Source organism: Dipodomys spectabilis, unplaced genomic scaffold (assembly GCF_019054845.1).
Source record: "Dipodomys spectabilis isolate Male_0828 unplaced genomic scaffold, ASM1905484v1 ptg000266l, whole genome shotgun sequence".
Lineage (NCBI taxonomy): Eukaryota > Metazoa > Chordata > Mammalia > Rodentia > Heteromyidae > Dipodomys > Dipodomys spectabilis.
In genome coordinates this window covers 3,007,712-3,030,604 of record NW_024870943.1, presented here as the reverse complement: position 1 = coordinate 3,030,604, position 22,893 = coordinate 3,007,712, and the positions used below count along the sequence as shown (strand labels likewise).

General features: G+C 54.9%; 2 protein-coding genes across 5 annotated transcripts; one reads left to right on the top strand and one right to left on the bottom strand.

The window, feature by feature from the left end:
- Positions 1-2,650: 2,650 nt before the first annotated feature.
- Positions 2,651-9,567, bottom strand: Pih1d1 (PIH1 domain containing 1). 4 transcript variants are annotated; one of them, XM_042700266.1, is made up of 10 exons: positions 9,491-9,567; positions 8,456-8,552; positions 7,647-7,710; positions 6,998-7,177; positions 4,327-4,388; positions 4,143-4,224; positions 3,725-3,854; positions 3,420-3,495; positions 2,915-3,058; positions 2,651-2,773 (listed from the first exon to the last, which is right to left on the bottom strand). In XM_042700266.1, the coding sequence occupies exons 2-10, from the start codon at positions 8,546-8,548 to the stop codon at positions 2,732-2,734; spliced, it is 873 nt and encodes a 290-aa protein (XP_042556200.1). In that variant the 5' UTR covers positions 8,549-8,552; positions 9,491-9,567; the 3' UTR covers positions 2,651-2,731. The 4 variants fall into 4 exon arrangements, with proteins under 4 accessions (XP_042556200.1, XP_042556202.1, XP_042556201.1 ...); XM_042700268.1 differs by having other exon boundaries at positions 9,371-9,496; XM_042700267.1 differs by lacking the exon at positions 9,491-9,567 and adding an exon at positions 8,761-8,782.
- Aldh16a1 (aldehyde dehydrogenase 16 family member A1) lies at positions 9,430-22,583 on the top strand. Its single transcript, XM_042700262.1, has 17 exons — positions 9,430-9,519; positions 13,583-13,685; positions 14,435-14,561; positions 15,049-15,227; positions 15,317-15,394; positions 15,582-15,763; positions 15,844-15,996; positions 17,199-17,384; positions 17,510-17,605; positions 17,998-18,134; positions 18,257-18,362; positions 18,442-18,572; positions 19,460-19,627; positions 19,878-20,058; positions 20,712-20,897; positions 21,129-21,251; positions 21,938-22,583. The coding sequence occupies exons 1-17, from the start codon at positions 9,430-9,432 to the stop codon at positions 22,097-22,099; spliced, it is 2,388 nt and encodes a 795-aa protein (XP_042556196.1). The 3' UTR covers positions 22,100-22,583.
- The last annotated feature ends 310 nt before the right edge of the window (positions 22,584-22,893 follow it).

Below are 22,893 nucleotides of genomic sequence, written 5' to 3'. Positions count from 1 at the left end.
CTCGGGTTCGGGCTCCTACTTCAGTCCCGTGTCCAAGTGACCCCTGTGCCTTCCGTCCTTCCTAGTTCGTTCCACCCAGATCTCCCGCTCCCGAATCCCTTCTCCACCCTTGATTTGGCCTCGTCAAATCTCCCTGCCCCCCCCCCATACCGTTAACTTCCTTTGCCTTTCCTGCGTTTCTCCTCCCGATCTCCATCCCTCCTAACTTTGTGACCTCTGACCAGCAACACCTCACCCCTGAACTCTGACCCAACCAACACCTGACCCCACCCCTGTCCCCCTCTCATCTCCAGTTCTCCTTCGGGGAAACTCCCCCCTCCCACTCTCAGCCCCGCCTTCCACCTGCCCGGTCCCCCCAGATTTATTCTCCTAACCCATGTTTTCACCTTTAACTTCCATCCTCTTCGGAATTTCATCCCTCATCTTCAGTACCCGCCTCTCCGCTGGGTGCGGCCCCTTCTTCCCCCGTTCATTCTCCAGGTCCCTCCCGACACCTTTCCCTTCGCTTTAGGTTCCCGTCCCCCCACTACCCTCTGCGACCCCTCCCCAAATAGTTCCCGCCCCCAGTCGGCGTGGCGCCCCTGGAATCTGAGCTGTATCCTAGCTCACGCTCTGGTCCGGTCCCCGTTGGGTTCAGTTTCGTCTCCGTCTTCTGAGTTTTGCCCCCAAGTCCCTAAATTGTCTACCAGGCTCTTAGAGGCACCAGACCGCTGCGCTCCAACCCCTCAAGTCTGTCTGCCCCCCAAGTCGGTCTGTCTCCCCGCAGCGAGCTCCCGGGCGATCTGTCCCGGCGCTGAGCTCGGTCTCCGCCCCCTGAACTCCAGCCCCGCCCCCTGGGGTGGAACCCCGACTTTCCTCTGCGCCAGGGTCCTGCCGGGTTAGGTCCCCAGACCAGCCCTTCTCCCGGGCTGAGTCTCCCCTACCCCCCGATCGGAGCCTGGGCGGGGTGCGGTTGCTTTCCCGTCGGTCCGCCTGCCCCACGTCGAGCCGCAAATGCATTTGGGATTAAATTTTCATGATGCGGCGGGCGGGCGCCAGGAAGCCGGGCCGCCCGGGCCTCGCGGCCCGCCCCCCGCCCCGGCGGCCGGGGTCCCGGAGCCCCAGGACGTTGCCTCTGCGCGGGGATCGCCCGGATCCCCGCCGCCGGAGCGGGTGGGCTGCGCCCCCCCGGGCCCGGGCGCAGAGCCGCACGCGCCACCCCGCGGCCGCCGAGTCCAGAGTGGAGCCGCGCGCGGGGGCGGCGGCCGCGGCTCGGGGCCAGGCGGGGAGGAGGCGCAGATGGCGGGGAGGAGGGCGTGGGACGAGGGCCCCGCCGCTGCCAAACCGCGGGCCGTCGCCATGGAGACGGAGGATGGAGGAAAAGGACCCGGGAAGGAGCTGCTCGGCTGCAGAGTAAGGGGTCCCCACACCTGAACTACAGGGCGCAGAGGCCCGGGACCCCGCATCCGCGCCCGCGTCCTCGCCCCGGGGTGCGGGGTCCAGCGCGCGGAGCCGCCGGGCGGAGGCCTCGCGGCGCCCTCTGGCGGACACAGCACGGCCTCGCCGGACCCGGGCTGCGCTTCCTGCCGGGAGGCGGGAGAGGCTTCCCAGGCACCGACTCTGTAATTGCTGGAGTTCCTACTGGGTGCCGCCACCCAGTGGGGAGCATTGCTCCAGGACGGTCTCGCGGTGTAGCCCAGGATGGCCTAGAGCTCCCAATCCTGCCTCTGCTGGGATCGCAGGCTTGCTCCACCACACCCAGATGGATGGAGATTTCTTGTTTTTGCTTTACTATGGAGCTACATCCCCCAGCCCCACCATCAAAGGATTCTCACTCTGATAGGAAGACTAAAGTAGGAAGTCTCAAGGTTTTTTCCAGGGAATTTTCCATAAAAGAGCTTGGATTATAGTTCAGCAGTGTTATTTTTTTTTTTTGGGGGGGGGGGTCCGGTTGTGGGGCCTGAACTCTGGGCCTGGGCTCAGCTCTTCAGCTCAAGGCTAGTGCTCTACCACTTGAGCCACGGCGCCACTTCTGGCTTTTTTCTTATGTGTTGCTGAGGAATCGAACCCACAGCCTCATGCATGCAAGGTAAGCGCTCTATCACTGAGCCACCTTCCCAGCCCTCAGCAATATTATTTAGCATTCAAAGCCCTGGGTTCAATCCCCAGGAACAAAAGAAGAGGGGGATGGGTGTAGAGGGCAGTAGAGTGAGGTGCTGATCCCCGATGGAAGAAAGAAACAGGCTTTGTAAAGTCAGGAGGAAGCTAGAGCCTGGTGTTTTGGCCCACAGAGTTTGATCTGGTTGACATGAACTGGGATTCCAGGAGTGGAGACACTGTGAGGATCAGATCACCAATGAAGCAAAGGAGAACTTTAGTCCAGGTGGAGTGATACATGCCTATAATCCCAGCTACCTACCTGGGAACTGAAGCAGGATGATTTGTGAGTTCCAGGTCAGCATGGACAAAAATGAGACCCTGAGCTTTGAGGCCCAGGGAAGAACAAATAAAGGGAAAGGAGGAGGCTGAAGGCTGGAGGGAAAAGAGAGACCACGGGGAGAGAAGGAGGCCCCAGCAGAGGCAGGGATTTCCAGCAAACTCAAAAGCCACCACCTAATGTCTGTCCTCTCTCCTACCCTCCCTGTCCCTAGATTCCCAGCCAGAGACAGAATAAAGGCAAATATCTTTTATTCCAATGACAGAGATGCCATCAACATCTTCACAGTTGAAAGGAAGCACAAGAGAATTGTGGTCAAGAAGGCACTGAAAGAAGGGGCATAGCCACCAGCAGTTGCTGAAAAAGGAAACAAAATGAGGATTCAAGACCCAGCAATCCAGGTTTCAGCCCTCCTCCCTCAGACCCATGGGTCCAGACCCTGGCCTTCTCCCTCCAGCTCAAGGGTCCAGATTCCCCAGTGTCCTGGCTTCCCTGTACCTTACGCTTCCAGTGGAAGGCAGCCCTGCTGGCCTCGGAGTTGATCTGCAGTGGGATGTAGGCATCCAGATGATACAGCTGCTGAGGGCCCCCCATCACCAGGCGGTCCTCTCCAATCTCCAGTGACAGCCCCAGAGCCCCATCCTGGGGATAAGATGGAAGGAATGAGCCCATCTTCCCCAGTGGACCAGGCTCATGGCCCCACATATTAGGAAACTATAATATTTAAAGGGCCATAACATTTACAAGGCCCTGGCTTCAACTGAGAGGAGAGGAAGGGAGAGAAAAGAAGGGAGGAAGGTGAGGACAATGATTACAAGTCTTAATGGCTGAGCACTTCCTATACCCTGAGCATCCTCAGGACAGCATCAGAAAGGGTGCCGGTGGCCTCCTAGACCAGGAGAGGTGGCTGATTCAGCGGGGGTGATGGTCTCCATCACTCATCCTGGGAGACAGGCTCCACTATCCCCGATCCTCTGTCCCGCTCTGGCTGAGCCGTACTCACCAGCTTGGGCAGGTCAATTTCAGCCAAGAGGAGATCCGGGGCTTCCAGCCAAAGGTTCAGATGAGGCTTCTCTGGGCTGAGGAGGAACGAGGTCCAGAGCTGAGGACGTCCACCAGGTCTTTGCCAGCCCCTCCCCTAAGCACCCTGGGCTCTTTCTCTCCACTCAGCCCTGAGCCTTGCGGGGGGGCCTCCGAGGTAGTTCTGGCTGTCCAGATTTTCAGAGCCTTGGAGCGTCTGCCAGTGTCGGGGGGCTGAGGTGTGAGGGAGGGTGTTGGAGAACCATGAGGGACTTCCTAAAAGCTCACCCGACATCAGCACAGGGGGAGGCGGATGTGTATGTGTTCCCCAGCTCCTGGATCCGAGGACGCTGCTTGGAGCGGATGTTCTGCTGCGAGATGGAGCCCAGGAATGGTCGGTTCTTCAACATCCGCCATTCTGAGGGGAGACAGTCAAAACCTAGTCAGTGGGCTCCATCCACTGCCTGAGCCGGGCATAACCACGCCCCTTTGTGGGTGTGGCCAAAGACACCCCGCCCTCCCTAGGGTATGCACCAATAAAACCCACTCCAAGATGCTCATGGCTCCTCCCACCATGACTTGGCCCCGCCCCTGTCTTTAGAAGCCCTGCCCCCTCCAGATCATAAGTGAAGGAAATCCCTGCCCACCCCACCTCTGGAGGAAGGGGGGCGGAGCCCACTCTGCTTCCGGCTCCCCTACTGCTCACCTGGATTCAACTGCAAGCCATATTTGTCCTCAAGGCCCTCTCTGGCAATGGTGACCACGAGCTCTCGCAAGAAATCGCTGTTCTGAGCACAAGGAAGGGCAGATGTGGCAAGGGAAGGTGGGGTGGTGGGGAGTTCCTGCCCCCTCTCTCCTCCTCCCCCCACAGGCCTCATGGGCCCCCACACCTGCATCCTCCGGTAGAAATCGCTGTTGACTGCTACATCGTAAGCCGTACAGCCCTGGCCTTCTGCAGAGAGAGAAAGAGGATGAGCCACCCCCTCCCCCAAAGCCCTCCACGGGACACCCACAGATGATACAGACAGGGAAATCACCCAGGGACAGTGGTCTTAAGGACCCAGAGACTTAGCAACTGAGAGCTCTGTGTGTGTCCTTCCCAGAGGATTCAGATCAGGGTCCCCATGGCTTCCAGTCTGTCATCTCCAAGCCCCAAGGAGGAACCGCCCTGCTCCAGGCACCCCAGCCTGTCGGTCCCTCCATCCCTGGGAAGAAGTTTATTTCTCCTGTCCACATTTAGACCAATAATTGTTTCCCCCGATCTACCTAGGCCCTCTTTCCTCTCTGCATAGAACTCTCTAACTCCAGCTCCCTCAGAACATTTTTCTTTTTTTTCTTTTCTTTTTGTGTTTGTCCATCGTAGGGCTTGAACTTTGGGCCTGGGTGCTGTACTTCCTTGAGCTCTTCAGCTCGGTAGCTCTCTACCACTTGTGCTACAGCGTCACTTCCAGTTTTTTTGTTTGTTTCAGTCGGTTGTGGGGCTTGAACTCTAGTCCTGGGTGCTGTCCCTGCACTCTTCAGCTCAAGGCGAGCACTCTACTGCCTGAGCCACAGCACCACTTCTGGTTTTACAGTGCTTTATTGGAGGTAAGAGTCTTGTGGATTTTCCTGCCCGGGCTGGCTTTGAACCGTGATCTTACAATCTCAGCCTCCTAAGTAGCCAGGATTACAGGCATGAGCCACTAGCACCCTGCCTGAACTTCTTTTTCCCCCAGCACTGAGGTTTGAACTCAGGGCCTCAAGTTTACTACTAGGCAGGCACTCTACCACTTGTGCCACACCCCGGCCCTGTATAGTAGTTATTTTTCAGGTAGGGTATGGAACCATTTGCCTGGATTGGACTACACTCAGATCTTCCTACCTTTGCTCCCCAGGTAGCTGGGATGAGAAGTACATGCCACTATGCCCAGCTTTTTTGTTGAGATGGGACCTTGAATTCAATACTCCCAATCTCAGCCTCCTCAGTAACTGAGATTATGAGCATGAGCCACTGTTCCTGGCCATGTTCTATTAAGTATTCTACCTGACATCTCTGCCTCCAAGAAGCTTTCTTCAGAATCAATGAATAACCCTTGGGTGTGTATCCTCTTTAATGCAGCACAAACTATACCATATTGAAACTGCATTTGCGGGCTGGGAAGTTGGCTCAGTGGTAGAGCGCTTGCCTTGCATGCCTGAGGCCCTGGGTTCAATTCCTCAGCACCACATAAGCAAAAAGAAAAAAGCTGGAAGTGGCGCTGTGGCTCAAGTGGTAGAGCACTAGCCTTGAGCTGAAGAGCTGAGGGACAGCACCCAGACCCAGAGTTCAGGCCCCGCGACCGGACCACCCCCCCCCAAAAAAAAAAAGAAACTGCATTTGCGACTTTGCCCCCACCCCCCACCCCCATAACGGAGTTTATCAAGGGTGGGATATGCATTTGGTAAATCCTTACTCCACTCCACAGTACCCAAAGCTTGGTCTCAAGAAGGTTTTGGAGACACACATGATTACAAAACAGGAGATGGAAATACAACAGGGGGGCTGGGAAGGTGGCTCAGTGGTAGAGCGCTTGCCTTGCATGCATGAGGCCCTAGGTTCGATTCCTCAGCACCACATAAGCAGAAAAAGCCGGAAGTGGTGCTGTGGCTCAAGTGGTAGAGCGCTAGCCTTGAGCTGAAGAGCTGAGGGACAGCGCCCAGGCCCAGAGTTCAGGCCCCATGACTGACCAAAAAAACAAAACAAAACAGGGTCACAGTCCAGCGAAAGAGAGTGATAGGAGAGTCTCAGTTGGAGGGGCACCTGGGCAAAAGGTTACTGAGACCTTATCTCAAAGAACAAGCCAGGTGTTGTGATTCCTATCTGTAATCCCAGCTACATAGACAGCATACATAGGAGAATGAGATCTAAAGCTATCTCTGAGGCAAATGCCTGAGACCCTACTGGAAAAATAACCAAAATAAAAAGGGCTGGGGAAGTGGCTCAAGTGGTAGAACATATGTCTTGCAAACAGAAGACCCTAGAATTGAAGCCTACTATTGCCAAAAAAAGAAAAAAAGAAAAAGAAAGGAAGAAACAGGACATGGAAGGACATAGGAAAATAAAAAAGTGGCAGGGCTGGGAAGGTGGCTCAGTGGTAGAGCGCTTGCCTTGCATCCATGAGGCCCTAGGTTCGATTCCTCAGCACCACATAAGCAAAAAGAAAGAAGCCAGAAGTGGTGCTGTGGCTCAAGTGGTAGAGTGCTAGCCTTGAGCTGAAGAGCTGAGGAACAGCGCCCAGGCCCAGAGTTCAGGCCCCACAACCGGACCCAAAAAAAAAAAAAAGTGGCAACTGGCCCTCTGCTTAACCTCAGCTTCCTGGGCTGGGGCAGAAAGTGCCAGCCTGGCCAGGTGGGCAGGAACAAGTCCAGCTGGGCAATGGATGCCAGCTGGTTAGGGATTTGCCATAGGAAAAAGGATCAGTACAGGAGATCAGAAGCAGATTTCCAGGGATCTAAGGTAAAAGGGTCCGGGACCCTGAATTTCAGATCCTAGGGAAGATGGGAGCCAGGGAGGCAGACTCCAGGGTCCTCTGAGGCACTGACTTGCATCTAATTCAGCATGTGGCTCTCCGAGACTCATGGGGATGCGGAAGCCAGCTTGGTCCTCCTCCAGCATCTGAAGCAGCTCGTCCTCAGTCAAGTCAGCCGGGGGAGGGATGGAGGGAGAATGGCAGATGTTGATGAAAACCTTCCCTTCCGATGAGTTGGTCTTTATGCAGAAACCTGTGGGAGTGGTTTTATCCTGACCATCTGTCTGCAAAGGCTCAGTCTCCTCTCAGCCTCTCCATCCACCCTTTCCCTCTTTTGCTGTCCTCCTGCTGGGTCTCTGCATACCCTTGTACTGGGTCTCTCTGTCATCCCCCAAATACTCTGCCTTTTTGGGGGTACTGGGGCTTGAACTCAGGGTTTCAACTTGCTAGGCAAGTATATTTTCATTCCATTTCTCCATCTCCTTCTTTTCAAATCTGTTCCCGACCTGAGGCCCCAACTTGCTTCTGGTGTTGTGTCCCTGTCACTCTACCCACTGTGCTTTCTGTCCTTTCTCTGCTCTCTGGATGGCACTCCACATATCCATCCAGGCTTTTATAACCTTTTCTTATGTATCCTTCCTGCTTTCTGTTTCCCCTCCCTACAGTCTCTATTGCTGTTCTAAGTGTCTGTTCCTCTCTCTGAAGGACTCAGTCATTCTCACCAGGCTGAGGTTGGATCTGTGTTGATTCTGGTCTCGTCTGAGCTTGCTGGAAGTCCTTGGAGGCCTGTGAAGAAAAAAAAAAGCTTCCAGAATTAGAGTCTGAGCAAAAACACCCATTATTTGTTTGTTTCTCACATCTTTAACTGTATAAGACATACAGATGACATAAAATTTAATATTTTAGGTACCCTCCCCATTCCAGAACCTGAAAGTAACCCATTCCACAACTTTTTTTTTTGCTGGTCATGGAGCTTGAACTCTGGGCCTGGGCACTGGTCTGAGCTCTTCAGCTCACAGCTAGTGCTCTACCACTTGAACCATAGCACCCACTTCCAGCTTTTTCTGTGTACAAGGTGCTGAAGAATCGAACCCAGGGCCTCATGCATGCAAGGCAAGCACTCTACAACTGAGCCACCTTCCAGCCCTTCCACACCCATTTTTTGGGGGGAGAGGGTCCAGTCGTGGGGCCTGAATTCTGGGCTTGGGCGCTGTCCCTCAGCTCTTCTGCTCAAGGCTAGCGCTCTAACCACTTGAGCCACAGCGCCACTTCCAGCTATTTTTCTTTTTGCTTATGTGGTGCTAAGGAATCGAACCCAGGGCCTCATGCATGCAAAGCAAGCGCTCTACCACTGAGCCACCTTCCCAGCCCCTCCACACCCATTTATGAACTTAGCAAGCTGAACCAATAAACTACAATTCCCACGAGCCATGATTGTCGCCCAGTGCATCCTGGGAGTTGAAGTCATATCTCGAACACACACATTAAAACTCTTCTAATTCCCAAGGACTCAGAAGTCGTCAGTTCACACCTGTAGCAGCAACTGCTGGAGCCGCGCTGCCTCGTCGTCCATCGTCTCTGCCTCGCATAATTCTGATGCCAGAAGAGTCTTCGAATCCGCCATGGCCCTAGGAAACACAAGTAGGCGTCTTCAGCAACCTCGCAGTGAGGTACTTTTCCCGGGATCCGAACTCTGGGACTTACTCCCTGTACTATATTCTGCCTGGAACCCTAAGAATGTAGCCTGAGACTTTGGTTTCGTTCTAGTCCAGGCACCGTCGTCAGAGCCATTGGGACCCTGGTCGCATTTAGCAAATGTGTAACTACAAACCATACTTCCGGTCTGAGTAACCGTGGAAGCAAGCCACACTCCCTGCTATGCCATTGCTCCACCCAGCCGTAAGCGCTACTGACCAATCATGTCCCGAAGCCCTAGGCCCCGCCCCCTCGCCTCAACCAGTCAAAAATAAACTCCGATGCACCTGGCCAAGTGCCACACTTCCTCCGTCACACTTCCGGCCCCTTCTAAGACCCGTGGGCTGGGCTGGTTACAGTGCGTTTCAAGGCCGTCATACCTTAATTTGAGTGTCACTGTTAAGATTCCCTTCTGATCTTTAACTACTAAGTCCCGGAGTAGGTCCGGGTTCCTAGTAAAACTATATCGGGGCAGTACAAAAAGGGAACAAGGATCCACAATACCACCCCCCTTTCAAATCCAGAGCCTGGCTGACAGGAGCCCCTCACGGCCGATCTCCCTTCCCTCCTCACTGGGCGTTTGCAAGTTACGAATTAACATTTCCCGGCGCGGGCTTCCAGGGGGATCATCAGGCTCTAAGGCCCGCGAGAGCGGGCGGGGATTGGCCCTCTACCCCGTCGTCCCGCCCTCTGCTCGCTGGCCCCGCCCCCCGGGTGGAGGGCGGCGAGGGGGCGGTGCTGCCCTCCCGACCTCAAGGTTCTCTCGGGCCCAGTGCCCCAGTCTTTCTCAGGAAGAGGTCTCGGCGAGCGATGGCTGCGACGCGCGCAGGGGCCCGGGTCAGCGAGATCTTCACTACTATGGAGTACGGACCTGTACCGGAGAGCCGCGCATGCGCACTGGTGAGGGCCTGCGGCGGGGGTGGGGGGTGAGTGCGGCTTTCCAGCATCCTTAGGCCCCACGGCGGCGTGGTCTGCGCGCGGGCTCCCGTGATGCTCCGCGGCGGCCCCGCCCCCTCGCTCGCGGTGATTCCCGCCACGGGTTAGGCCCCGGCCCGAGATCCACTGAGCTTTTTGATGGTGGCGGTGGCGGTGGTGATTCCGTTCCCGGGGCTTGAACTCAGGGCCTTGGTTGCTAACCTTGAGCTTTCCCGCCCCGCCCCCCTCAAGACTAGCTAATAGCCTACCACGTGGGCCACAGCTCCACTTCCGGATTGGGGGTAATAATGGAAGATGAAGGTCTCATGGACTTTTCCTGCCCGGGCTGGCTTTGAACTTTGATCCTCAAATCTCAGCCTCTAGGATGGCTAGCTAGGATCACAGACGCCTGGCTCCTTTGAGCATTTGGTCCGTTCCGGCGATCCCCCGTGGGGCTCGGGCTCCTCGATCCTGAGCTCCCGCTGGATGGACCCCCCCCCCCCCCAACTCCTCAGAACCCTCCGTGGGTTCGGTGATCCTCCGAACATCCACAGGCTCCCCACTCCGGGCTCCATTGATCACCGCAGATTAATGGCCGTGGCCGCACAGGGCCTCGGTGCGGCCCCCCGTGGGCTCTCAGGACCCCAGGATTCCTGCCTTCCCCCTTCAAGCCCTATAGAGCTCCCATGATGCCGCGGGCTTCAGACCTGTCCCGGGGAGCTCCCTTGATGCTTCAGGGCCCCTTGATCTGGTGATTCCCAGGGCATAATCAGACCAGCTGGATTATACAGTGGTGCCCTTCAGAACCCCTTCGGAGGTAGCTGGGAGTGGGGGGGGGGGGCATGGTTCCTTAGTTACCTCCTGGGGATCTCTCCCCCTTTCCAGGATCTTCCAGCAAGCATCCAGCTTGGGTTGCTTTGAGAGGAGGAGCAGAAGGCTGGAGCCATGAGGGTGGGCCAGGTGAACACTGATGAGGCAGCAGGCTGGGTGGCAGGTGTGCTGTGGGGTATGGAGAATGGAGAAGGCAGGGACCCTCCCTGTTGGCCCCAAGCCAGCTCTGTTGTATCATGAGGACAGCCATATCAGAGTCCAGCGTTATTGGGCCTGTGCCTCAGGACCAACGGTTGGGCAGATCACAGAGACCGTGACTTTACCACCATAGAAAAATACTGAAGATGGGGCTGGGAAGGTGGCTCAGTGGTAGAGTGCTTGCCTTGCATGCTCGAGGCCCTGGGTTCTATTCCTCAGCACTATATAAGCAAAAAGAAAAAAGCCGGAAGTGGCACTGTGGCTCAAGTGGTAGAGCACTAGCCTTGAGCTGAAGAGCTGAGGGACAGCACCCACGCCCAGAGTTCAGGCCCCATGACCGGACCCAAAAAAAGAAAAAAAAAAAAAATACTGAAGGATAGGATTGACTAGAACTATAGTGGAAACTCAAATAAGTGGATCTGTTTAGCCCACACCGGTGGCTCACGTGTGTAATCCTAGCTACACAGGAGGCTGAGAAGCTAGCGGGGCAAGTAAGTCCGTGACACTCTTATCTCCAATAAACCACTCCGAAAACCGGAAGTGGCACTGTAGCTCAAGTGGTAGAGCTCTTGCCTTAAGCTGAAGAGCTGAGAGACAGCACCCAGGCCCATGACACCAAAATAAAAGGATCTGTTCAGTGCCTGTCTCCACACTCACTGATCCCATTTCATCCCAGGTGATTGTTATTTTATTTGCCAGTCTGGGCCTGGGCACTGTCCCTGAGTTCCTCTTTGCTCAGCACTCTATCTGAGCCACAGTGTCACTTCCAGCTTTTTCTGGAGGCTAATTGGAGATAAGAGTCTCACCATCTTTCCTGCCAAGGCTGGCTTTTAACCGAGATCTTCAGATCTCAGCCTACTGAGTAGCTAGGATTACAGATGTGAGCTACCATCACCTGGCTAAATACTGGATTTTGAGGCCAGAAGAAAAAAGTTTACCTGACTCCCATCTCAACCAACAAGTTGGACATGGTAATATACTCTTATTATCCCCAGCATCTTGGGAAGTGTAAATGAGAGGATCATTGTCCAGTGACCATATCCCCAAAATTGTTAAGCCAAAAGGACTAGGGGCATGGCTTAAGCGGTACAATGCCTGCCTCAGGAGCACAAAGCCTTGAGTTTGGTACCCTAGTACCACCAAAAACACATTGAGATTTGAACTTGAGCCCATGGACTGTGGACCCATGGTTTCTCTCCTACCAACAAAGGTCTCAGTCTTAAGCTGAGAGTCATGGGGCTTGAACTCTGGGCCTGGGTGCTGTCTCTGAGCTCTTCAGCTTAAGTGTGCGGATCAGACTCAAACCACTAAACATGTTTTCTTTAGCCTGAGCTTTGTTTTTGAAAATGTCAATTGCTGGACAATTAATTCCATGTAAACATCCTCTGGACTGTAGCTCCCTTAGAAAATAAAATTCCAAAATGTGGCAACCTTTGGCTCCAATTCCCTGACACAAATCATCTGGAAACAATTGGGACCAGCATTTTATAGGAGTTTGAAGCTTTTAGTTCCCAGCAGTCCATCTTCTGCCATTTAGTGACCTGCCAGGACTCTGTGCACATTCTTTTGGAAATTTGTTTTTCTTTGGGAGGGAAAAATTGAGAACAGAGAACTTGATATTTATTAAGAACTCTCATTTATCCATTACTCAACTTCAACAATGAATATTTCGCCCAAAAGTCCAGATGACATTTCTCTATAAATGTTGAGATTTCATTTTCCTAACAGATAAGGACTCATTGTGTTATATAACTGTGCTAGTGGGCTGGGAAGGTGGCTTGCCTTGCATGCATGAGGCCCTGGGTTCGATTCCTTAGCACCACATAAGCAAAAAGAAAAAAAGCTAGAAGTGGCGCTATGGCTCAAGTGGTAGAGCGCTAGCTTTGAGCAGAAGAGCTGAGGGACAGAGCCCAGGCCCAGAGTTCAGGCCCCACGACCAGACCCCCCCCCAAAAAAAAAAAAAATAACTGTGCTAGTGTTATCATATTTTGTTGCATTAACAATCATTCATTAATATATAATGCCCAATCTATATTCACACAACTCTATGCCTTTTTGGTGTGTATCATAGTGCACCCCTGTAAATCCAGTATTCAGGAGGCTAAGGGAGTAAAGTCTGAAGCTAGCTTGATCCACATAGTGACCTACTTAGGGAGATTCTATTTCAAAAGAACAACAACAACAACAAAATACTTCCCCATTGGGTATTTGAGTTTGAAACTTCTAACCCCCACCCCCACCCCCCCTGCCCCGTGTGGCTTGAACTGAACTCTGGGCCTGGGCTCTGTCCCTGAGCTCTTAAACTCAAGGCTAGTGCTCTACCACTTGAGCCACAGCGCCACTTCCGGTTTTCTGAGCGGTTTATTGGAGAGTCTCATAGGACTTCCCGGGGCGAGCAATCCTCATTTCTCAGCCTCCTGAGTAGCTAGGATTACAGGCGTGAGCCACCGAAACGGGCTCGGGCTCTGTTATCTTTGATAACAGAGCAGAAAGGGTTAGAAATGTGGCTCAGCCACAGACCACTTGCCTGACAAGAACCCCAAATACCACAAAAAAAATAGATAAGGCCAGGCACTAGTGGCTCACCTGTAATCCTAGCTACTCAGGAGACTTCGATCTAACAATCAGTTTGAAGGGCTGGGAAGCTGATTCTTAGATCTTAGTCTCCTGAGTAGCTAGGATTACAGGCATGGGCCACTAGCACCCAGCTTGCATATTTGCTTTGAGACAAAGTCTTTATGTAGCTTCAATTGGCCTTGAACTTTCAGCCACCTCACCCACTAACATAGTAAGCTTTATGTATATTTATTATATTAAAAAGAAAGTGGATGGGCTGGGGGTTTAGGGTGTAGGCTCATTAGTGGAGCGTAGAGCTCAGGATTCAATCCTCAACAACAAAAAATACAACAGAAAGAAGTAACTCTTGAAGAGAAGAGGTATAAGTCTCTCCTCGCAGAGGACTCTGGGTAGGGATTCAGCTGCCTCCCAGGCCAATTCTCACACTCTTTCCTTCTCTCAGGCCTGGCTGGACACACATGACCGGCAGTTGGGCCACTATGTACATGGGCTGTGGATAAAGCCAGAGCACAGGAATTCAGTGCCTTTCCAGGACCCCATCACAGGTGTGTGATGTCTCCCAGTCATTGGTAGAGCTGGGGGGAAGGGGGTGGGCAGGACATTTGTGTTTTCCAGTTGTACTGAGCCAAGATACCCCAGGGATAGGAAAGGGGTTGAGACTTCTGGTTCTTCTTGATGACAATCAGGCTAATTATGGTTCTACGTCCATAACTGCATGACTTTGTGGGTACATGTCAGTACTTGGATAAAACTCAACTCAGCATCTGGGCACTGTCCCTTAGCTTTTTTTTTTTTTTTTGGTCCGGTCATGGGACCTGAACTCTGAGCCTGGGCACTGTCCCTCAGCTCCTCAGCTCAAGGCTAGCGCTCTACCACTTGAGCCACAGCGCCACTTCCGGCTTTTTTCTTTTTGCTTATGTGGTGCTGAGGAATCGAACCCAGGGCCTCATGCATGCAAGGCAAGCGCTCTACCACTGAGCCATCTTTCCAGCCCCTCCCTTAGCTTTTTTGCCCTACCACTTGAGCCACGCTTCCACTTTGGGGCTTTTGGTGATTCATGGAAAATAAAAGAGTTTCATGGACTTTCCTGCCCAGGCTGAATTTGAACTTTCGATCCTCAGGTCTCAGCCTCCTGAGTAGCTGGGATAAGAGGCATGAACCTCCCTTGCCCAGGAGAGCTGATCTACCAATGACCAGTGACAAGCTGCCTAAAAGAGAGCTAGGGGTAGGGGCGGGGTCCACTGTTTGGACTTGGGCTCTCCTGCCATCAGGATCCCTCCACTTGTCTCCTTAGGAGAGATCTTGGCCAGTTGCCTGGAGGCCACAGCTGATGATGTAGCCTCAGCGGTGGATGCAGCTAACACTGCTTTTGTGGGCTGGAGAACACTCCCCGGAGCCTCCAGGGCCCAGCATCTGACCAGGTGATGCAGCCAGACATGGCGGGAAGGTGGGGAGAGACAGCCGGCATCCTCTCAAAATCCTGTTTCCCAAGATCCACTGACTTAACAGACCAGCATGCATTTGTGCTTTAGTGGCCAGAATATGCATTTCTCACAATTCACTGGGCCTAGTCCTAATAAAGAGTCTTATTTTCTAGAATAACACAGAAGCCCTGTTTCTCAGCAGTTTACGAGAGTCCAGGCTCCTCATTTTATGCACACTTGAGGGAGCAGTGAGAGATGAAGATTTCATTTCCCAAGATACCATTGACATTAGAGGTTACTAACTCAAGTTCCCAGGTCAAGGTAGAAGGTAGAGAGGCTATTACTGGTAGCCAAAGCCCTTAGAGTTTTCCCAACTACATTTTCCATAAGTCTTTGGCATCTGCTGCCCCTTGGTAAATAGCACAGGTGCCCCCCCAGGGCCTCATGGGAATTGTAGTCCATCCCCCCCTTGCCCTCTCCCTAGGTTGGCCAAGAATATCCAGAAGCACCAACGCCTGCTGTGGACCCTGGAATCCTTGGTGACTGGACGGGCTGTTCGGGAGGTTCGAGACCAGGAAGTCCCACTGGCCCAGCAACTGCTCCAGTACCACGCAGTGCAGGCGCATGCTAAGTCTGAGATACTGGCGGCCTGGGCGCCCATGGGTAAGACCTGGAGCCCTCGCGCCTGACCCTGCTCCCTCTTGAGCCACCATGCCGACCCCAGTGCCTACCCTCGCTGCTGCTTCTTGCAGGAGTCATCGGCCTCATCTTACCACCCACGTTCTCCTTCATTGACATGATGTGGAGGATATGCCCTGCCCTGGCTATGGGTAAACAACCAAGGGCCAATTGCACTTCAGACAGGAAGAAGTTGGGGGCAGACTCCAGGGTCTGAGGGAGGAGGCTGAGGTTTGCACCCCTGGGTCTGAGGGAGGAAGCTAGGACTGGACCCCAGGATCTGCTGGAGGTGGGGCTGTGGTCTAGACTCCTGGCTCTCAGATTCCTCCCCTTCTCCAGGTTGCACAGTGGTGGCTCTCGTTCCCCCGGGCTCCCCAACACCGCTGCTCCTGGCCCAACTGGCAGGGGAGCTGGGTTCCTTCCCTGGGATCCTGAACGTGCTCAGTGGCCCTGCCTCCCTGGGGCGGGTGCTGGCGGCACAGCCTGGAGTGCAGAAGGTGTTCTTCTGTGGTGCTGTTGAGGTATCTAGCTGGGACTGTGCTGGGCAGGATTGGGATCGGGCAGCCGGTGTCCCAGGCGAACCCCGCAGTCCCTCCCTCAGGAAGGACGCGCCCTGCGGCGGACCCTGGCAGGCCAGGGTGTGGAGCTGAGCCTGGCCCTGGGCTCAGAATCGCTGCTGCTGCTGACTGACTCTGCAGACCTGGACTCGGCCGTGGAGGGTGTGGTGGATGCAGCCTGGTCAGACCGCAGCCAGGTGAGGCCCATACACTCCTGTCCCCAGGGGGGGAGGGGGTGGGAAATCGAAGGCAGACCTTGAGGTCCCAAATATCTGTGATTTTTAACTTTTAAGTTCCTTATCTCTAGGCCAGTGGTCTAGGGTTTGTGTGTGTGTGTGTGTTACTGGGATTTGAACTACTTGAGCCACGCATCTAACTCTTTTTGCTCTAGTAATTTTTTAGAAAAGGCCTTGGGTGTTGGCCCGTGACTGGCCTCAGTCCACAATCCTCCTATCTCTGCCTCCCAAGTAGCCAAGATTACAGATATAAACCACCATGCCCAGCTTGGAATGAGTTCTTGATAATTTTTGGTCCAGGCTGGTCTTGTACCATGATCCTCCTATCTCTGCATCTCACCTAGCTGGGATAGCAGGCATGAATCACCATACCCAGCCAGGACTCTTTTTTTTTCTATTTATTTTTTTCGGTAGTGGGGCCTGAACTCTGGCCCTGGGCGCTGTCCCTCAGCTCTTCAGCTCTACCACTTGAGCCACAGCACCACTTCGGGCACTCTTTTTGCTTTTGTGGTAAAGAATCGAACCCAGGGCCTCATGCATGCAAGGCAAGCGCTCTGCCACTGAGCCACCTTCCCAGCCCCTTGTCCCTTGTTTTGTAGTCTCATTATTTACCCTTTGAATTTTATTTATTTATTTATTTATTTTGTCGGTCCTGGGGCTTAACTCTGGGTCTGGGCGCTTTCCTTGCACACTTCAGCTCAAGGTGAGTGCTCTACCACCTGAGCTACAGCGCCACTTCCTGTTTTCTAGTGGTTTATTGGAGATAGGAGTCTCATGGACTTTCCTGCCTGGGTTGGCTTTGAACCGCGATCCTCAGACCTCAGCCTCTTGAATAGCTAGGATTACAGGCGTGAGCCACCAGCACCCTGCTTTTTTTTTTTTTTTTAATGCTAGAACTGGGTCTTGAACTCAGGGACTCACACTCTTCCTTAGCCTTTTTTGCTCAAGGCTGATGCTGTACCACTTCAGCATGTCTCTATGTCTGGCTCTTTTCTTGGTTAATTGCTGATAGGAGTCTTTCAGATATGTCTGCCCAGGCTGGCTCTGAATCTTGATCCTCAGATCTCAGCCTCCTGAGTAGCTGGGATTACAGGCATGAGCCACCGGTGCTCAGCTTGACTTCTACAGTTTGACATCTACTCTTGATGCTCATTTCCCAACAGGGAGGCCTCAGGCTCCTCATCCAAGAGTCTGTGTGGGATGAAACCATGCAGCGGCTCCAGGCCCGGATGGGCAGGCTTCGGTGCGGCCCAGGACTGGATGCGGCCGTGGACATGGGGGCTCGTGGGACTGTAGCATACGACCTGGCCCAGTGCTATGTGCGTGAAGCACAGAGCCAGGGGGGACAGGTGAGCCCCAGGACACAGATTGTGCATGGATGCTGGGGTGGAGGAGCTTCGAGGCCCAGCCCCTGGGTCGGGGCCCTGGTCTGAGGGAGGAGGAGTAAATCTACATCTGTTCCATTTCTGTTTAGGTGTTCCAGGCTGGCGATATGCCCTTGGATAGCCCATTTTATCCCCCAACCTTGGTCTCAGGCCTTCCCCCTGCATCCCCGAGTGCCCAGGCAGAGGTGAGCACCCAAGGGGCCCAGACATCCTCTTCAACCCTGTCCATCCTCAGTCAGCCATGGTCACCAGACCTCCATCACCTAAGCTGGGTGCCAGTGGCTCCTGCCTGTAATCCTGGCTCCTCAGGAGGCTGAGATCTGAGAATCGGAGGTTCAAAGCCATCCTTGGCAGAAAAGTCCATGAGACTCTTATCTCCAATGAACCACCAAGAAGCCAGATACTAGTAGAGCTGTGGCTTAAGTGATAGAGCGCCAGCCTTGAGTGAAAAAGTTCAGGGACAGTGCCTAGGCCCTGAGTTCAAGCCCCAGGACTGGCACCCCTAGAGAGAGAATCATGGGGAAGGAATGGGGTGATGATGCTTCCACCCAACTGAGCCCCTCTGAACCCCTTCTAGGTGCCGTGGCCACTGGTTGTAGCCTCCCCTTTCCGCACAGCCAAAGAGGTGCTGGCCTTGGCCAATGGGACTCCATGGGGAGGCAACGCCAGCGTGTGGAGCGAGAGGCTGGAACAGGCACTGGAGCTGGCCTATGGGTCAGTGGGTGCCTGCTGGGCCCCTTCTCCCTTCTTTCCCTTCTCTCTGAGCCTCTTTCCCCCTCTCTTGGCTCAGCACAACTTCCTGGGTCTCTCTGATCTCTCCCTGTACACCCCCTCAGGCTCCAGGTGGGCACTGTGTGGATCAACGCCCACGGGCTCAGAGACCCTGCAGTGCCTACAGGTGGCTGCAAGGAAAGTGGTTGTTCCTGGCATGGGGAACTGGATGTGAGTACCCCGTCCCCATGACCCCCCAGCCCCCAGCCTGGCACCACCTTGTGACGTCTTGACCCCGCCCCTCCCACAGGGTCTCCACGAGTATCTGCGTTCCTTAGTGACCCCTGCCCCGAAGCCCTTCTTCTGTGAGAGCCTCAACTATGACACTTTTGGTCTCGCTGTGCCCCCAACCCTGCCAGCCGGGCCGGAAGTGGGGCCCAGGTGAGCTGTTCCAGGATCCCACCGTTTGAGTGAGGGTTGGAAAGCGAGGAAGAACTATGTCAGGGAGCTATTCATGGGGTGCTACTGAGTGTTGCATTCTGGGTCTTAAGGTCTCACACTCCACCCCCCCTCCCACCAGGGCCTAATGAGAATCAGTGCTGCCTTGCCACTTGTAATCCTAGCTTAGGAGGCTGAGATCCAAGGAGCAGAGGTTCGAAGCCAGCCTGGGCAGGAAAGTCCATGAGACTCTTATCTCCCATGAACCACCAAAAAAACAGAAGGGGAGGAGTGGATCAAGTGGTAGAGCACTAGCCTTAAGGGAGAAAGCCAAGAATGCAAGATCCTGGGGCTGAGAATGTGGCTTAGTGGTAGAGTGCTTGCCAAGCATGCATGAAGCCCTGGGTTCCATTCCTCAGTACCACATACACAGAAAAAGCTGGAAATACCAGGCACCAGTGACTCACACCTGTCATCCTAGCTACTCAGGAGACTGTGATCTGAGGATTGTGTTTCAAGGCCAGCCCAGGCAGGAAAGTCCAGGAGACTCTTATCTCCAGTTAACCACCAGAAAACCAGAAGTGGTGCTGTGGCTCAAGTGGTAGAGTACTTGCCTTGAGCTAAAGAGGTGAGGGACAGTGCCCAGGCCCAGAGTTCAAGACCCAGGCCTGGCAAAAAAGAGAGAGAGCACCAGGTCCTGAGTTTAAATTCCAGTACTGGTACACACCAAAAAAAAAATCAGTTCTGCCTGATGAATGTCTGTACCCACCCAGAAGAGAGTGGGAGTTGATTTGGGGTGCCCCAGAGGCTCATGGGAGCCGGAGGTGGGGGTGAATGGGAGCGCAGTGCCTGAGGGTCCCCCACACCTGCCTCCCCTCCCGTGCTTGTAGCCCGGCACCCCCCTATGGCCTCTTTGTGGGAGGTCGTTTCCAGCCTCCTGGGGCGCGGAGTTCGAGGCCCATCCTGGATCCCTCAGGCAGGGTCCAGAGTTACGTGGCTGAGGGCGGAGCCAAGGATGTCCGCGCTGCGGTAGAGGCCGCGCACCAGGCCGCCCAAGGGTAAGAGCTGGGAGGAGGGTCTTCCTGGGGCCCCTGCATGGGTAGACTGGGGGGGGGGTCCTGAGAGCAGGGGTGAACCTTTCTCCCCCATTAAGAGCTGGCGGCGGGTCATCCGGGGGCCCTGCACGGGTGGACTCGGGGGGCTGCTAGGAGCAGGTATGAGTCCTTCCCAGGGGGAGGGTCTTCCGGGTGCCACTGGGAGCAGGTGTGACGCACATCTCCCCCCCCCCACCCCCGCGCATGCGCACAGCTGGGCGGCCCGGTGCCCGGCCGACCGGGCGGCGGCGCTGTGGGCCCTGGCGGCCGCGCTGGAGCGCAGGCAGCCCGGGCCGGGCGCGCGCGGCCAGCCGGCGGCCGCCGAGGTGCAGCGGAGCGTGGAGCGGCTGCGGACGTGGGGGGCCCGGGCCCAGGACCAGGGCCGAGCCCTGCAGGTGAGACGGCCAGAGCGCGAGCCCTCCCCGCACCCCGCGTCCCGCTGGGACAGAGCCCCGGTCTGGCGACCTGTCCGCCGGGATGGGGTTTCCACTTTTCTTGTGAGCAGTACTGGGATTTGAACTCGGTGCCTGAGGCTTGCCGAGCCGGCATTCCACCGCTTGAGCCGCGCCTCTAGACCTGGTTATTTTGGAGATGGAGTCTGGCAAACTTTCCTGCCTGGGCTGAAACTCGGCCTCAAGCACAGAAAGCAAATAAGGGCTGGGGGAATGGCTCAAGGGGTCGAGCACCTGCCTAGCATGTAGGGGGCTTTAGATTTCAGGCAGGCCCACACAGGCTTGTCCACAGGTACACACACACACACACACACACACACACACACACACACACACGCCTGAGCCAGATTCTCAGCCCACAGGAACACATTTCATTCTGCCAACAAATGGGTTAAATAGACACTGATATTCATTGTAAACATGGGACACTGAGGCCCAGAGAGGTCAAGTAACTCACACCAGGTCACTTGGCTGGCTCACCTGGTCATACTAACATTGGAGTTGTTCTGGAGAAAGGAAGGTGGGGATGAGAGGAAGAATGGGGTGGGGGCGTCCCCTTCCCTCCCCACCCTTGTCTTACCATCTTGTCCCTGCAGATCCCAGGCCTGAGAGGCCTCGTGCTCAAGCTCCGGGAGCCCCTCGGTGTATTGGCTATCGTGTGCCCAGATGACTGGCCCCTGCTGGCCTTCATATCCCTGCTGGCACCAGCTCTGGCTCATGGTAATGCTGTGGTCTTGGTGCCCAGCGGGACCTGCCCTCTGCCGGCCCTGGAAGTCTGCCAGGTACAGTCACAAACACCCCCATGCTGTTCCAACAACCCCCAGAGCAACAGGTGGGAGGTGCCCTGGGTTGGGGAGGCAGGGGTTGGGCTGCCCTTCTCGGTAACCATAGAAACCCCAAATTCCATCATCTCCATCAGTCTCTGACCCTAGTCCTTCCAGTTGCTCCACAGCCCCTCCCCCCTCCCCCCAAGTACTGTGTATGTAAGCCCCCCCCCCCCTTGCACCTCCTAGGACATAGCCACTCTGTTCCCTGCCGGCCTGGTAAATGTGGTAACAGGAGATCGAGACCACCTGACCCGCTGTCTGGCCTTGCACCAAGATGTCCAGGCGCTATGGTATTTTGGATCTCCTCAGGTATGTTTTGTCTTCCGTGGCTCCACCTGCACTGATTGGCTCCTCCTTTTCTGGGTGTGGGTATGTGGCCCCATCCCCTGAGAACTCTGGCTACAAGGTTGGAGGTTCTGTCCCTTTAGAAAGTGTTGCTAAGGAGGCGGATCTCCTTAGCAACAAGGGCCTAGAGCCTGCCCTACCCATTGCCTTATAAGGGCCACAGGGGTGAAAGTCCATCTGAGAAACCGGAGCCACAGTCCCATCCTTTGAAAATGGCCATCAAGGGGGCGGGGGTTTCCTTAGCCATGGGGTCAACCTCTTCTTCCCTCAGCGTCTTTTGAAAGGTCATTTGCTGGCCAGGAGCCTGTGGCTCACGCCTGTAATCCTAGTGACTCAGGAGGCTGAGATCTGAGGATTCTGGTTCAATGCCAGCCTGGACAGGAGAGTCCCAGCTACTCTTTAAGCTCCAACTAACCAGCAAAAAGCTGTAACTTAACTGGTAGAGTGCCAGCCTGGAGCAAAAAAGAAAAATCTAAGAACCACTGTCCAGGCCCGGAGTTCAAACCTTAGTACTGGTGCACAAAAAGCAAGGAACAGACCATGGAGGTAATAACTCAGGCCTGTCTGTCGCTGGTTGCTAAGGAAGCAGGTGCTTTCACAGCCAGGGCGCTGATTGGGCTAACCCTGACCTCCCCACCCCCTACCCCCAGGGCTCCCAGTTTGTGGAGTGGGCTTCTGCCGGGAACCTGAAGCCCATATGGGTGAACGGGAACTGCTCTCGGGCCTGGGATCTGGAGAACGAGGGATCATCCCAGGAGCTGGGGCTGAGGGCAGCCCGGACCAAGGCCCTGTGGCTGCCCATGGGGGACTGACCTGAACACCAGCTACCCCCAGCCTTCATCGAGCCTCAGACACCAGATGCCTGGAACTTTCATCTTTGCTCTGTCTTCTAATAAACTGTGGGAGCAACGTGTGACCAATTCTCCAGGGGGAGGAGGGGGGAAGGACAGCATCATCTGGCCTGTGGGAGGCCCGGTGACATTCAGCCGTTGGGTGGGCGGCTGCAGGACAGCCCGGCATTTGTGAGACAGATAAAGGAGACTCTGAGCCCTCTCACACCCCCCCACGCCATCCTGGGGGTGGGGGAGGAGAGGGAAGTCCCTGGGAAAGGTCATAGGTCTTCTCTTCGGCCTTGGCCACAGCTTCATGGCTCTGTCCTGGATTCTGGGACCCCAGCAGGGTCCTTCCCATTGACGATGTGTTCATCCTAGCAAAACAACGCACCTCTTGGCTGCGCGCCAGTGCCTCACACCTGTAATCGCAGCTACTCAAGAGGCTGAGATATTGAGATGAGGATTGTGGTCCAAAGCCAGCCCAGGCATGAAAGCCCTTAAGACCCTCATCTCCAATAAATTCGGGAAGTGGTGCTATGGCTCAAAGTCAGGGACAATGCCCAGGCCAACTTCAAACCCCAGAACTGACAAAAACAAAAAAAACCGCACCTCTCCCAGGCTGCCTGCTTAACAAGGTGAGCCTGTGCTTTGCGCATGTGCACTCAGTCCCCCCCCCCCCCATGCGAGCTCAGCAAGGTGGGCCAATACAATGCCCATGCGTGTATTTGCTAGTTCTCGCTGAGCAAAGTGGGGCATGCCACTTCCACACTGGA

Coding starts and splice junctions, on each gene's coding strand:
- Pih1d1 (XM_042700266.1), bottom strand. CDS start 8,548: ATGGCGGATTCGAAGACTCTTCTGGCATCAGAATTATGCGAGGCAGAG. Junction 3,059..3,419: donor AAATTGACCTGCCCAAGCTG/GTGAGTACGGCT, acceptor TCTTATCCCCAG/GATGGGGCTCTGGGGCTGTC. Junction 2,774..2,914: donor CCTTCCACTGGAAGCGTAAG/GTACAGGGAAGC, acceptor TTCCTTTTTCAG/CAACTGCTGGTGGCTATGCC.
- Aldh16a1 (XM_042700262.1), top strand. CDS start 9,430: ATGGCTGCGACGCGCGCAGGGGCCCGGGTCAGCGAGATCTTCACTACT. Junction 17,385..17,509: donor CACAGAGCCAGGGGGGACAG/GTGAGCCCCAGG, acceptor ATTTCTGTTTAG/GTGTTCCAGGCTGGCGATAT. Junction 17,606..17,997: donor CCCCGAGTGCCCAGGCAGAG/GTGAGCACCCAA, acceptor AACCCCTTCTAG/GTGCCGTGGCCACTGGTTGT.